The sequence below is a fragment of the Cydia amplana genome, chromosome 3 (genome assembly GCF_948474715.1).
Source record: "Cydia amplana chromosome 3, ilCydAmpl1.1, whole genome shotgun sequence".
NCBI lineage: Eukaryota > Metazoa > Arthropoda > Insecta > Lepidoptera > Tortricidae > Cydia > Cydia amplana.
The window spans coordinates 263,445-279,748 of record NC_086071.1 but is presented as its reverse complement, the minus strand read 5'-3'; the positions used below and the strand labels follow the sequence as shown (position 1 = coordinate 279,748).

Genomic DNA, 16,304 nt, shown 5'->3' with positions numbered 1-16,304 from the left:
GGCAGGGGTGGGTCCAGGTTCAGATAAATCTGCAATTCGTTGACGGATCGCTGCAACACATTCATAGTATGTGGTTTCAATAGGAATGGGATCTTCCTCATCTCCTATCTGCACGCAGAGATCTTCATAATCATTGAACGCCGTCTGGGCCCTCTCAATCATCAGTTTTAACATCTCTTTATCATTAATATAAGATGCTTCCATCTTATTCTTTAATCTTGTTAAAGTAGCTTTCTTCGTGCCTCGGCGCGTAACTAATAGACGTCGTTCTTCTTCGTTTTCCATTTTAAAATAAACACAATTTTGTGCATATGGAAAACAGAAACTTTTCGTACACGCACACGAAAAACCAAATTAAAATATATTTTCACCACAATCACTAAAATATCTGGAAAAGAACAAATGTCAAACAGATTTGAAACAAAACGTTACTTGTTTATTCCGTTCCACGCGCGCAGGATAGCTGCGCTGCGCAGTGGGTGGTGTTGCGTTTATAGAACGCTTGCTGCCGGCTCGTTGAACGCTGCGATGGCTCCGCACAATGGCGGCACCTTCAAAATCGGCAATGCCCGACGAGACGATAGAAAATTTTTTCGTGCTTCTTAGAATCCGCTTCTACGCATTTAATTTTATTTACTTACGGTTCGCGACTCAAAAGGACCATGTTAAAGGTCAAGTCGTGGGCCATGGGGTCCAAATAAGTAAATAAATGAATTAAAATCCAAAATGTGCGTACTAAACGAAAGATATAATTTTCCAAGAAGACAGTTGACAGGACAACTTTTTAAATGTTGCTATACAGACTAAAACTCCATTCTGCAACAACTCTGTCTGTGACCTCTTCATGCTTAAACCGCTGAACCGATTTAGATGAAATTTAGTACCTATGAAGATAGTTTTTATCGATAATCATCACCATTTTCCACGCAGACGAAGGGCCCGATTCGGATTTTGAAATAGATATCTATAAGATATCTTTTAGACATCACCAAGATACGATAACGATAGGTTTAGGATCTAACCTGTCAAATTTGACATTTCCGCGATTCTGGAGATACTCTTGAACGATTTCCACAAGATATTACTTAGAGATCTAATTCACATCTAATATACAGGGTGCCCGGTAATTAGTGGATAACCTTCTAACCACCGACAGAGCACCTTAGGCTGGTCCAGAAAATGCACTTATAGGTCTAGTAAAAGTTTCGTGGTTTTCGAGATAATCGAACTTTTCTGTCTTTTTTAATTGGAGCTAGCCATTAAGTATAACAGTGCAAACCTCAATGTCTAGATTAATATTTAATTTAAATCGAGTAACTCTAATGCTATACGATAATTAAATAATATGTATAATAATCCAAAACCTATTCACGTCAATAAATTGCTCTGATAATTAGCTTAAGATAATAATATCTTTAAGTATATGTAAATACCTACTATATATTTAAGTGCTTGTTGCTAGGCTTCAATATCAATATACATATTATAAAACAAAGTCCCCTGCCGCGTCTGTCTGTATGTTCGCGATAAACTCAAAAACTACTGTTGTACGGATTTTCATGCGGTTTTCACCTATAATATTATTAGAGTGATTCTTGAGGAAGTTTTTGGGTAAGTATATAATTTGTAAAGGTTTTTTGTAAATTCGTTGAACTACCCGTGCGAAGCCGGGGCGGATGGCTAGTACATGAATAAAGTTTTGAACTTAGAAGTTTATCACGCGCCAAACCTTTTATCAACATTCGTCTATGTAGAATAAATTTAAAAGTGGAAAAATTACTGTCTTGGGTGAGGCTTGAACTCACGGCCTCTGGATCGATACTCCAGTCTCACCCAAGGCAGAATTTTTCCACTTTTAAACTTATTCTAAGCTTAATAGCATCGATCGCAGACATTTCTGCTTGTTAAAAAAAAATCGTCTATATATTGCTAAACCCATATTGTTTCATCAAATTGAATTCTTATCAGCCGAGTCTAAAATGCCGAATAAATCAATCACCGAGATATTTCTAAATAAAACTGATTGATGAAGCTTTATCACGTAAGGTAGGTGAGGCATATAAGGCCCGGCGGGTAACAAGGCCCAGCATTCAAAAATAGCAGTTGCACTAGTATGATTTTTTCAACACATCACGCACACATAAAAAGGAGCGGATATCGAGCTGGCAACAACACTTGACTTCTCAGGCGCCGCTATTTTGTCAGTAGCTAGCTACTTAGTCCATACAGTCAGAACCATTTCTGATTTGAGCTTGCGGCTGTGCTTGATGATACATATTTATTACGAAAACAAAGTGTGCTTTTAACTCACATTGTTCTTTTGTACGGCGTACTTTTAAATCGTGTTGCGAGATTTAAGTAGGTACCCTTGCCACTGGGTCTCAAAGGACCTGTCTGACGGAGTGGACATAGAAAGGGAGCGTAGGGCTTTGGCTGTTAGAAGCAATATTATGATGGCTCGCACGCTGCATAAGGAAGTCAAGTTAATTTTTTAAAGCCTACTGCCAATCTTTTTATACATGTAATCTATTGGTTAATTATACGCTGAAGACAGTCAATGTCTTACAAGTTCAATATAAAATGCATTTAGAGTCCTGATAGGATTGCCGAGGTGGTGCAGCGCGTCCGGTATGTTTGCGGAGGCCCGCACTTATGAATTCGGCAGCCTCGATGTTGCGGGCCACTTGCGGCGCGTCCGTGGTAGTTCTATCAGCATAATCATCATCAGTTCTGGCGAATATTGCCGACCGAGTGGACTATCCCATACCCAGGCACCCAATTAGGCTACATGCGAATTATAATTTATAAATTTTAAAGTTATTTTCATTTTATTATTAGTAGGTATTTTCAAATTATTATGATTAATTATCTTGATTATTTTTGACTATTTTAAAATTTTAGGTCATTTATATTTATTTTTGTTGTTTGTAATGAAACTATGGGTCTTAAAAACCTGAAATAAACGAATTGAATTGAATTTAATTGGAAAGTCCTTACTGACTTATAAGAGTATAAGTGTAGCCTCAATTTTATTAGACCTATGAAAGGAAATTTATTATTCATAACATACAGCTATTTAACAAAAGGTTAATTAATGTTATATAAAAAAACATACAAAAATAACTGAAATATATCTAAATATTAAAATATTTTAATCTAAAAGACCTCCGCGAGTTATACCGGATGCAAAGGTGCCCATGACACTTGCTGCGTTGCCACGTTGGATAGCGGTCCTCTCTCTAATTCTACGTCCCACCTTCCTTATAAAAGCTATGGAGTCAGACCCCCAACACCCAGTATTGATTCTTTAAATAAAGCACATCAAAATTTAAGTTAAGTGAAAAATAATTAAGTAGCGTTTTTTTTTTTAATTTTTCGTTAAAAGTTAGTGTTAAAAGAGCTGCAACGAACGCAGGTTTAATTTTAGTTTTAGCCTGATATTTTCGAGTAAAATAGACGAATTGTTTTATCCTACTTAAAGTAAGGCTTAAAGCGAATTATTTCCACTAATTTAAAATATCCTCCTGTTGTGAAGATACCAAATATTATTTTTTGTAAGTATAAGTTTAAAGTTAAAAACTGTTATAACTGTCAAAATATTTTTTTTGCGGGCCTTAACACCCTGCTAATGTTCAATAAGGCCCAAAATATTTTTATAACTATTTTGGTAAAGTATATAAAGAAACTTAAACAAATGAGAAACCTATATTGAGTGAGTTTTACGTAATATCCTGATTAGTTAAAAAAAATCAATTTAAATTAAGGTGGGCTTTATATGCCTCACTTACCTTACAATCCTTACATACGCGCAGTCAGAATTAAGATACGGTTGAGTTTTTGTATAAATTCGGCATCACGCTCGATTATATTGAAATAGTTGTCAACTGACTAAAGATTGGCGTAAACCCGTATTTGGGTTGCCTTCGTTTTTCGTGGACCAATCTATATAGTCAGGAGATGAGGTGCTTGGGGTACGTGGTGGCGGCACTAGCGGCGGCGGCGGCGGCGCTGCCCAACCCGGGGGAGCTGCCCGACCCAGGGGAGCTGGCGTACGCGCTCGGCGCCGATGACTGGGACGCTTACCAAGACGCTTGGCTTGCCAATCAGTATCTCAAACGGAATGCCAACGCTCCCGCCGCTACGCGTACTAACTCTGGTAACTAGATTCAAATTCGAAAAATGTTGTGAATTTTAGGTGCATTTGGTACTAAATCTAAGAAATACTTTTATAGTATTTTTCAAACAGCGTGCATGGGACGTCTAACAGATGATGTCAATAGTTTATTTTTAAAAGGAACTTAATTTTCTCATTTATGAGACCCAGACCCAAATGCCAACTAGTCTAAAATTACCCCATTAAAAGTTAACAAAATAGCTAAAACCCCTCTTGTTTTTGAGTGTGTAATTGAAAATACGTACGATTTGTACCTATACTAGCTAGTTCGAGATTTAGCTAAGCGATTGCACGCGATAGTAGGTAACTAAATATCGATATTTTCCATAAAAATAGAATACCTTCCTTTCGTATAAATACAGGTAATAAATTAATATTACAGGACAATTTTACTCAGATCGACCTAGTCCCACGGTAAGCTCAATAAGACTAGTGTTGTGGGTACGTACTAGACGACGAGTGTAATATACAGATAATGTTGTGGTATATGTACTTGGGGGTAGACGCAACTAGGTATGTAAATGTTAGGTGGGTAGATAATCCAAAAATCAGTTCTGTAATAAACGCCGTATGAACGACGCCGTGTTCCGTTACTTCATCCCCTAAACAACCCCCGTATACCATATTGGCGACGATTTCGAGTCTACGCGAAGTTTAACAGTGTCATTTACAAGTAAATATGGCCATCGGTAAATTAGAAGTGTTTAATGTTGAGTCGGACAGCTGGTCGACTTACGTGGAGCGGTTGGAGCAATATTTCGTTGTCAACGAAACAAAGGAAGAACACAAAGTGCCTACGTTGATAACGGTTATGGGAAATCAAGCCTACGAGCTATTAGTAACCCTGTGTACACCCGATAAACCGGCAAGTAAAAAATTCGCGGAGTTAGTGAAAGTGATGAGCGGCCATTTGCAACCGAAACCGAGTTTGTTAGCAGAGCGATACCGGTTTCGTAACAGGAAACAAAAGACTGGCGAATCGGTTGCGGATTTTGTTGCAGAACTCAAAAAGTTAGCAAAGCATTGCGTCTTTGGGACCCAGCTGACAGAAAGTTTAAGAGATCAGCTAGTGTGTGGGCTTTGTGATGAAACAATACGGCAGCGGTTGTTTACCGAAGATAATATTTCGTTTGACCGGGCATTACAAGTGGCGGTAGCGATGGAGGCAGCGCAGACAAACGCAGCGGCAGTAGTGGAGGGTCGGGCAAAAGGCTTGGAAGGCAGCCCGAGTACGTCGAGTGGTTGTCATGCGGTATCAGAGCAATCATGGCGCGGCAGGAGAGCGATGACGTCATACCGAGCGACCAACAACAAGGAGACGCGGCCTGGTAACAGCGCGCCGCAACCTTCGGGGTCCAGGCGCCAGGACCAGGCACCTCGAGGTTGGCGCCGTAACGAACAAACAGCACCACGCACTTCATCGGGGCCGGAATGTAGTGTTTGTGGTCGGCCGCATGACTCATCGAGTTGTAAATTTGCAAATTATGTTTGTCGCGTGTGCAATCAGCCGGGGCATTTGAAGAAGATGTGTCCTAGGTTACAAATGAGCGTTAGTACACACAAGAATGACGTTCAAGACGAAGCAAACAGCGATTTCAGCGATGAGGTACATTTCAATGTTTTTAATGTAAACGATATTTACCAGTGTAAACCGTTCATGTTGCCAATTAAATTAGAGGAAAAATTAGTCGAAATGGAAGTTGATACAGGAAGTGCCATTTCTTGTATAAATGGGGACTTGTATTTAAAATTGTTTTCCCATTTGCCATTGCATAATAGTGATATTATTATGTGTTATTATACCAATGAGAAAAGGCAACCGTTAGGAAAAATTTTAGTAAATGTCAGGTTTAAAAATGTATGCAAACCATTGGAATTGTATGTAGTAGATCAAGGCAAAGAACCGTTATTAGGGAGGAGATGGCTACGTGAGTTAGGGTTCAAATTGGAAGAGTTGTCATGTCATGACGTCGAGGTCACTGCACGATTTGATTTGAATGAACTTAATTCCAGATACCGTGAAGTATTTGCGGAGGGGCTCGGGCGGTACACGGGTGGCGAGGTGAGTCTGCGGGTGCGCGAGGGCGCGAGGCCCGTGTTCCTGCGCGCGCGACCGCTGGCGTACGCGCTGCGCGAGCCGGTGGAGCGCGCGCTGGAGCAGCTGGAGCGCGACGGCGTCATCACGCCGGTAGACTCGTCGGACTGGGCCACACCGATCGTACCCGTCGTCAAGACGGACGGAACCATTAGGGTATGTGGAGATTTTAAGTCTACGCTTAATAAATGCCTGGAGATAGATCGTTTTCCATTACCGAGAGTAGAGGATTTATTAACCAAGCTAAATGGAGGGGAAAAGTTTACCAAAATTGACTTGTCTCAGGCATATGCCCAGTTTGTTCTGGATGAGCGCTCTAGAGCTTATACAGTTATCAACACACATCGAGGGTTGTATAGGTATAATAGGTTAATTTACGGATTGTCCTCGAGTCCTGGCATTTTCCAGCGAAAGCTGGAACAGATGTTTGCCGATCTTCCCAGAGTAGGAGTGTTCCTAGATGACGTTATTTTGACGGGAACGAATGACCAAGAGCACATAGAAACATTGCATAAAGTGCTAGGTAGGTTGCAGAAGTTTGGCTTAAAAATTAAAAAAGAGAAATGCAAATTTTTCGCCACGTCGGTCACTTATTTAGGATATGTAGTGGATAAAGAGGGCATCCATACAAATCCGGACAAAATAAAAGCTATCGAGCAGGTACCTACTCCTACTGGCGCAACAGAGTTGCGAGCGTTTTTAGGTATGGTCATGTATTATGCGAAATTCGTTAAAAATATAAGTTCCACGTTGGCACCTCTGTACGCGTTACTAAGAAAGGGAGTAAAATTTGAGTGGTCCGAACAATGCAGGGACGCATTTTGCGAGGTAAAAAAATTATTGGCAAGTAGTACCGTATTAGTGCACTATTCCCCGGGGTTACCGGTGGTACTGACCACGGATGCGAGTAGCGTGGGGGTAGCCGGGGTCATTTCCCATTTGATGCCGGACGGAAGTGAAAGACCGATTGCTTACGCTTCGCGGGTACTTAACGCGGCAGAACGCGGATATTCCCAAATAGATCGAGAAGCTTTAGCTATAATTTTTAGTGTGAAGAAATTCCATCATTATTTGTATGGCCGCAAGTTCCTCCTTAAGACAGATCATAAGCCTCTCGTTGCTATTTTTGGCCCAAAGTCGGGTATACCCGTGATGGCGGCTTCGAGAATGCAAAGGTGGGCGGTGATACTTTCGGGTTATGACTATGATATACAGTACGTTAATACCAGTCAAAATGGCGCCGATGCATTGTCGAGGTTGCCGCACGAGGGGGACGTTGGGGAGAAACAACCGGAGTGCACTTACCTTAATTTTGTTAATGATTTTTTACCTATCACTCACAAACAGGTTTGTGAGGAGGTAAAGAAAGATATATTATTGAGTAAAATCATTTTATACTTACAGTCAGGGTGGCCCTCCCACAACTCAAACGCCGATTTGCAACCCTATTTCATAAGAAAGAACGAGTTATACTTAGACTCTGGTTGCGTTATGTGGGGTTATAGGATTATTATTCCACCGGTGCTTAGGGAACAAATCCTTCAGGAACTACATGTAGGACACTTAGGGATAGTAAAAATGAAGGCCGTGGCCCGAAGCTACGTGTGGTGGCCCGGTATTGATGCCGACATTGAGGCGTGCTGCGCGGGTTGTCACACGTGCGCAGCGGAGGCACCGGCGCCGCCGCGCGCGCCGGTTATGCCGTGGGAGTACCCCGGGGAGGTATGGACGCGGGTGCACGTCGATTTTTTGGGTCCGTGGCATGGTAAAACTTTTTTGATTTTAATAGATGCGTCTTCTAAGTGGATAGAGGCTTTCTTAATGACAACCACTACAGGAGCGGCAGTACTAAAAGTGCTAAGGGAGATATTTGCACGTTTTGGCGTTCCTAAACAGGTAGTTTCGGACAACGGGCCTCCATTTACTAGCAGGGAGGTGGATACCTTCATGCGATATTATGGTATTACTCATACTTTTACACCCGCATACCACCCGGCATCAAATGGGGCCGCCGAAACAGCTGTTAAGTTGTGCAAAAGGGCGCTAAAAAAGGCAGTTAGAGATCAAGTAGATGTGGAAGAGGCTCTTCAGGAATATTTGATGGCATATAGGAATACTCCCCACAGCACAACGGGACAAACACCGGCCATGCTTCTCCAAAAGCGGGCATTGCGTTGCCGTCTGGACATGTTACGGCCTGGTCGCGGGCTCGAGCAGCGTGTGGAGGCGGCACAAGAAAGGCAGGTGCAGCAGGCGGGGGGTACCGATAGGGCGTTCCGGATAGGAGATCTTGTGTGGTTTAGGGATTACAGCTCGGGGGAGAAATGGCTTAAAGGGAAGGTGGATAGCTTGATAGGTTCTAGGACTGTGTTAGTGGTAAAGGAAAACGATTTATCAACTAGGTTTAAGAGGCATGTAGATCAAGTTAGAGCGCGATCACCAGTTTCCGCGTTGGCGTGGCCTGGTCCGATGGACCATCCTGGAATCACCCAACCACCGATACCACCCGTGCCGCCGTCAGTGCAGAGGCCTCGTCGGAATTTACCACCGGTCGATCATTACGGTGATCCTCTTTTATATTAGTGGACTGCCACTATTTATTTTTATATTCTTACTTATCGATTGTATTAAATAAGTTAAATAAGTGTTAATAACCCCTTACGGCATGTAAAAAAAAAATATCCATTTAAATTAGAACTTTAATAGCCTTAATTAATTAAAATTACAATCTAAATAATTAAATATCGTATCCGCCATATACCTATGGCTTAGTATGCGGTAAAGGGTTAAATAAGTTAAGTCTTTAGGTATAACATAATTTAAGTGTAAGGGTGTGGTATATGTACTTGGGGGTAGACGCAACTAGGTATGTAAATGTTAGGTGGGTAGATAATCCAAAAATCAGTTCTGTAATAAACGCCGTATGAACGACGCCGTGTTCCGTTACTTCATCCCCTAAACAACCCCCGTATACCATAAATGTATGTATATATATAGTAGTTTATGCAACAGTGATATAATAAGGGTTCTTAAAATTCAAGGGTCGAAGTTACAAAACGAGACGTAGTCGAGTTTTGTAAAAAAAGACCCGAGAATTTTAAGAACCAATTATGAGCTGTTGCATACATTACTTTTTCTATGACAGCTGCAGCAAAAAAAAAATAACTCTTTTTTTTTTAATAATAACTCTTTTTTTTTAAGAGTTATTATTAAAAAAAAGAGTTATTATTAAAAAAAAAGAGTTATTATTTAAAAAAAAAGAGTTATTATTGTAAATGAAAACATACCTCTTTCAATCAAGATGATCGGAACTTGTATCTTTAAAAAAAATAAAGCAGTTGTATTATACTCATAAGATGACTGCTAGCAGTCATCTTATGAGCCTATAGACAAAGCATTCAAATGACATTGCTTTAGATATCACTGTCAGTCATTTAATTGACACATTTAAGTGCTGGAGTACAAAAAATAACTAGTAGTTCGCCCCGAACTGAGAACTCGCGTTTCGCAAAGAACTGTATTTTAATCTGTAAAAGGGTTATTTGCGAGCGATGTTCCAAATTATATATTAAAGGAAAAAATGGAAAAAGTTACGCCTCCGGCAGGACTTGAACCCGTATCCTCCACAATCCGTGCGTTGCTCTTAACCAATTGAGCTACGGAAGCCTACCAGGACATTGCAAATATTTCCATTCCTTCCTTTACAATAAATATTTCTGATTCTTATTCTGATTATGCATACACGCCTTTGGGGTGGCGTATACTGAGTTACGAAAACGTATGGAATTTACGTAACAACTACAACTCAATGGGAATTTACACATATTCTTTTTTTATCGTATCCCAAAATCTAGAGTAACCAAGAGGAGTCTGCAACGATTTTGATAGCACACGCAGTGCAAGTGTTGTTTTAAAACTTTTATAAAACGTCAAACTTCTATAAAATTACGACAGAGCGCCGAAATATATATATAAATAAATATATATAAATAAATATATATAAATAAATATATATATACATATATATATATATAAATAAATAAATAAACAAGAATTGCTCGTTTAAAGGTAATATAATATTACCCATATTTGAATATCGTAATTGGTGAATTTCCAATATGACTTGGAACTCCGGTAGCCGTTTAAGAAGTGTAACACTCTTACGGTAGATGTCGCTAGGGTCCCCTTGATCCATAATATAGTAGTGGAAAGATTTGCTGGCTATGGATGAGGTCTTGGTGGCTCAGATGGCAGAGCGCTGGAGTATCGATCCAGAGGCCGTGAGTTCAAGTCTCACCCAAGACAGTAATTTTTCCACTTTTAAATTTATTCTTTTAAGCTTAATAGCATCGTTCGCCGAGGTTTCTGCTTGTTAAAAATTAAAATTAGTATAAATAATACTTGCACGCCGTGTGCTATCAAAATCGTTGCAGACTTGTCTTGGTCTAACTCTAATACATATCAAGGATGGTGCGGCTTCTAAACAGGAGATCGTGGTTTGAAACTTCGGCTCTTGCCGTTGAGTTTAAATAACTTCGAAATATAATTTGTTATTTCTTAGGTACCTACTAGCTGCCTTTTGAAGGAAAACCGTAAAGAATCGGTCTAACCCTGATTAGGATTAGTTTCCCCTTTGAATTTATAGGTGTGCTTTCGCAAACCCAGATCCAAAAGCTTTCCCGCTCCCCCGCACCCCCGCGGCCGCCGCCGGTCAATTTTAATGCAATCAGCACTAAAGGCTGGCACAGATAGACTGCAACCTGACTGCGATTTTTATGGAAACTGTGCGGTTTCCATAAAAATTGCCTCCATATTGCAGTCTGTACCAGCTCTAACAATTTTCCCGTCTGTACCACTTAATAAAAGTTGCAAGTAATGTAAATTTATTTTGAGTCGACAGTTCGAGATATTCTAGAGTTAGACCAAGAAAAGTCTGCAGCAGTTTTGATAGCCCACGCAGTGCGAGTGTTATTTATACCTACGGCGGTTTGTATTCATTCGGATCGCATCTCTTTCCTCAATATACATATAGAGTTAGACCAAGAAAAGTTTGCAGTGATTTTGATAGCCCACGCAGTGCAAGTGTTATTTTAAACGTAAAACTTCTATGAAATTATAACGTTTACAATAACACTTGCACAGTCTGTGCTATCAAAATCACTGCCGAGTTAGCTTGGTCTGACTACACGAGTTTCTATATTTTCATGATCGATGATAGTTCGCCGCTCACGCAAATCGCATGTGATTTACTCTATCAAGTCAATTTCAGTTAAAAATAGCGTCAAATTTAAAAAGTGTAGGCGCAGTAGAGGTACTAAAAATACATTTAGAGATAATAATTTATTATCTGTATATTCGACTCGAGAAAGTCAAAGATAATAAAAATGTTATTGACAGCGCCAACCAACGAGATGAGCAAGTTTAGCGATATTTATTCAGATAATCTTTTACCAATGTTTTTAGTGCCTTATCAATGAGAACCTAAGGAGTGTAGATACTTTTTTTCTTAAAATTCTCTATTTATTCAACGATCAGCTTAACCCATAAAACGTAGATTTCGTCCAAAGTGCACAAAGAGCATCCTTCAAACAAACTTCATTAAATATTTGGAGTAAGTAAGTAATATTTGTAGGTACAGTCTGTTCGGAAAGAGTCGTGGTATGTATTGGGCCCCATACATTCTACGACTCTTCTCTTTCCGCATAGACTCTAAGTACTTACAAGAAGACCAATTAGAAATTACCTACATTTTTATGTCAAAATACATGTAGGTAAGTGCAAGTACTACCCATGGTACATGGTGAATACCAATAAAATAAAAAATAAAAATGGTATAATAATATACTCCGCCTTGTACTCTCTTCCGAGATTCGCGAATGACCTAACTGTCACAGGCCTACGTCATCATGCCGTTTACAGGTTCTCAAACTTTAAAATGTGGGAGAATTTTAACCAACGGTGAAAATTATTTTAACGGCATTAATTTTAAGTTATTCATGTAAAACATAGTAAAATAAAACAAATCTATACTGCCCTTTTCACTCCTACTCTTATAGTTCCGAATAGAACAGCCAACCATTTTCGTAACAAAATATTAATTACCAAGCTTACGACGTGAAAAGTTTGGAAACACTGAGACTGCTGACACTGAGCGAGAAGGAAATAACAATTAACACGCGTTCAACAAGGATGACGGTCAGGGACAAAATGGCGGATTGTCAAATGTGACAGCGCTATCCTGTGTTGCCAGTAGTGTAAACAGAATTACCCGAACGTCTGAAATTCTTGACGTCTTGACTTCTGAACGTCTTTCGTGAATCGGAAGATATTGCTAACGAATAATTAAAAATGACGTGTTATTGTAAAATTTAAAATAAAATACATACATATAAATGAAAATTATAAGATTATAAAAAAATATTTTAACTTATTAACCATAGATATAATACAAATACAAATACAAATAATTTATTGAGAAAAGTATAGTACAGTGGTTGCTCTTAAAGACTAAGAATTTATAAAGACAAGTGATTTACAAATGCCTGAACTAGGATTCCCTGTGTTTCAGGCAGCGAAGGACAATATTAACTATTTATTAATTATTCACTTAATTATAAACTATAAGTAGTACACAATATAAGTCTTATTACCTAAACAAAAAAGTAGGTTCTTAAGTATTAAATATCAGAATACAGTAGGCAGTAGGTAATCATTTTACGACTATTAGTAAATTCTCTGTATCATCGTACGTCATTTTTTGAAAGGCGCGTCGTAGAGTATTCTTGCAACAAGCATAGCTAAGTGGGTATAAGTCTAGTGTTGCATTTAACCTGTTGTACAAAAATGGGCCCAAAAAGACAAAGAATCTAGATGAAAATACGTATTTTCTTTGTACGGTTTGCATGCATATAATATCTTTGCGCCTTTTATTTCTATAATCAGTGTTGAAAGGAGTTCTGGCGTGCTGCTTTAGTACTGTGCTTAATATATATAATTGACGAACAGTCAGTACTTCACATGATTTATAAAGGAGGTCAGTAGGGTATAGGAATGGGCGGGAAGTGGCTACCTTTAATAAGGCTCTTTGAGCTCTTTCTAGGGTTAGTAGTGTAGTTTTAGCTGTGCCACCCCAAGACGAGATGCAGTAAGTTAGTATCGATTGACATAGCGTACGCGATTGACATAGCGTACGTAATATCGATGACATAATGTACCCATGTAACATGTTATGTTGAAATAAAGTGGCAATGTTATTGTGACGTAGGCCTGTGACACTCTGGGAAGAGAAGACCATGTTTTATTAGACCATGGACCACTACCTATCGAAATGATCGCGCGAATGATAACGAAATTACATCATTTCTATTTCGAGATGTAAGTTCAAATTGGCGTGAACGAAATTCCACCAATTTTTTCATAATCCATTTTTGCCATCGTGTCCAAAATTACTGACATGCAAGTCACATGACGGCCTCCTAGCCTAGTCGGTATCGGTATAGTGACCCTGCCTGAAGCAGGAGGTCCCGCGGGTTCGAATCCTAGTAAGGGCATTTATTTGTGTGTTCATCACAGATATTTGTTTCAGAGTTATAGATGTTTACTACGTAAGTAGGTACCTATTTTTAAGTATTTAACTATATCTATCTATTACAAATCGTCGTCTAGTACCCACAAAACAAGCATTATTGAGCTTGCTGTGGGGCTAGATCGATTTATGTAAGATTGTCGCATAATATTTTTTTATTTCATTTATTTAAATGTTCGTTCTGCAGGGTGTGCTCTAAGAGTGAACGGTGACCTGGGGCAACCTCAGCCTGTGTACCTGCGCGGCGACCAGTTCGTGGAGGCCACGGGGACCACGGGGCAAGTGCACCTGCGCGAGGGCGAGGAACTCCTTGTCGCTTGTACCGGCTCTGGCAGGACCATCGTCCACCCCAACCTTGTTTCTGTAAACCAAGAAGCCGTTAGTACTTTTTTTTTACTTTTCTACAAGGCACTGGACCTTGGTCTTAAATTAAGAAGTAAGAATTACTTGCCATTCCCAATTACCATACATAGCGGTGAAACAAAAACTATAACTCTCCTTTTCTTCGCCGTAGTCGGGGTAGCGCGCGGATAGATGGGATCGATGATCGGGTGCGTGCAAGCAAGGGAATGCTAGATATTTTAAATGTGCTTAATAATCCCTTTCAAATGATATACAACACGGCATCACTACTTAATGTAATTTTTTTATTCGTTCTTGACTTTTTGACCTCTAGAGGGCGCCTTGCTCAATTTAATGTGACGTCATATAGCCTATTTAAACAGCTCACAAGCAAGACAATTCGAATTTGACACCTCATTTGTCAAATTATAATGAGCACTTTAGAAGTTATGAGGGAACACATGATCATACATACAGTCATACAAACATATGTACCTACATGCCGGTCAAAAATCGTAACCCTCGGTTCATAACCCCATAATCGGAGCACGGTCCGACATGCTCTTGGCCTTTTTTATGTAAATGATGAACGTAAGTCAAAAGATTAAGTAATTAAAAATGTATGCCAAGAGCTAAATATTTAACCTTAAGTTTGATGCAGGTACCAACCCGTTACGTTGACACGGGACCCAAAAGCATAAATAATAAATTGAAGTTTCTTCCCACCTACGTCATTCTAGCCAAGGGGCGTATTTGACTCGGTAGAGTGATAGAAGGTGACATAGCTACCATATGACTAATTTATGTATTGAGTGGCAATATCATGCCTGTATGACAAAATAAACTACGAGGCGACAAACCGCATTATAAATTAACTACATAGTTCGGTTCGCAAAACTAGGCAAATCTGTAGGGGTTATGTTTAGTAAGTATGTACATATATCATCATATATGTATGTAGTTTAAAGCAACTGGCTCAAGATACGGGTAGACCCCAATATAAGTATTTGTGAAAATTTTAACATGAATATTTGTACAGTAACTATAGCGCGAGAGATAGTGCTGCCTTTTATAATACAAGTAGGGAGCGAATCAAATTATCAAGCACGTACCGTAACATTTTACGCATATACCCCCCCACCCCCACCCTCACCCCATTGGGTGAGTAGGTTTCGCGGGGAGAGGTGGGTTATGAATGGGGAGAGAAGGTTTGAGAGGGGGGTGAGAAGGGATTTTAAAGCTACTGCTACAAAAATAATGTATTCCAATTTAAAATGGAGCTATAGTAATACGCATAAAAAAAAATCGATCCAACAATCTTCCAAAATCACCTTTGTATGAAAACCCGTCTCACCCCAAATACGAGGCACTACGGGGTGAGGTGGGTTTTCCTCTTTATCGTCAAAGTTATGAAATGGAACTACCCAAAATAAAATAAAAACTAAAATACAAACGTCCGGAACACTTATTATATACACCATTCAGTTTTCATATGTAAAAATAAAATGTTATCGAGGTTTGAATGTCAGTTTTGCACCGACTCACCCCATTTTACGGTACTGCTCGCCCCTTTAGACTTAGAGTTGGTCAAAGCCGTTCATATCAAAGATTGCTAAACTAAAGAATTTGGGACGGGTACCGCCGTGGCCGGATGATGATCTAGTGGCCAAGGCGTTAGCTGGAGACGCCGTTTCGATTCCGGCCCGACCGGAGGGCTTGGTCACTTTTTATTTAGTAGGTATATGACATTTCAGTTTGAATACGTAATGTTATGGTTGCAGCGAGTGTCCTGTGTGCGCGAGAACGTGGTCTCCGGCGTGGGGTGGCTGAGCGCGGACAGCGAGTTCGTCGGGCTGACGTGCTCCTCGAACAGCCAGTACCTGGCGCGCGCCACCGACCAGCGCTGCTACGGCGACAACCTCGTTGTCGAGTATGCTTTACATTATACTTATCATATCATATATGTATATAATAAACCGGGGTCGACGCAATCACTCTTATGTACCCAAAAGTTAGACATGCTGAAACAGCCATCAACAAATTATGCCGTAGCCGATTTTTTACTAAAATTTATTTGGGACAAAAAACAGTAACACAGGGTTTAGACA

At 39.8% G+C, this 16,304-nt stretch overlaps 1 protein-coding gene across 1 annotated transcript in view; it reads left to right on the top strand.

Annotated features, from left to right (window-relative positions):
• The first annotated feature begins 3,957 nt into the window (after positions 1-3,957).
• LOC134662629 (uncharacterized) overlaps positions 3,958-16,304 on the top strand; it is a 31,047-nt gene continuing 18,700 nt past the window's right edge. Inside the window, exons 1-3 of the mRNA XM_063518902.1 lie at positions 3,958-4,156; positions 14,042-14,232; positions 15,978-16,126. Coding sequence (XP_063374972.1) covers positions 3,958-4,156; positions 14,042-14,232; positions 15,978-16,126 — 539 coding nt within the window. The remainder of the gene's footprint in view (positions 4,157-14,041; positions 14,233-15,977; positions 16,127-16,304) is intronic.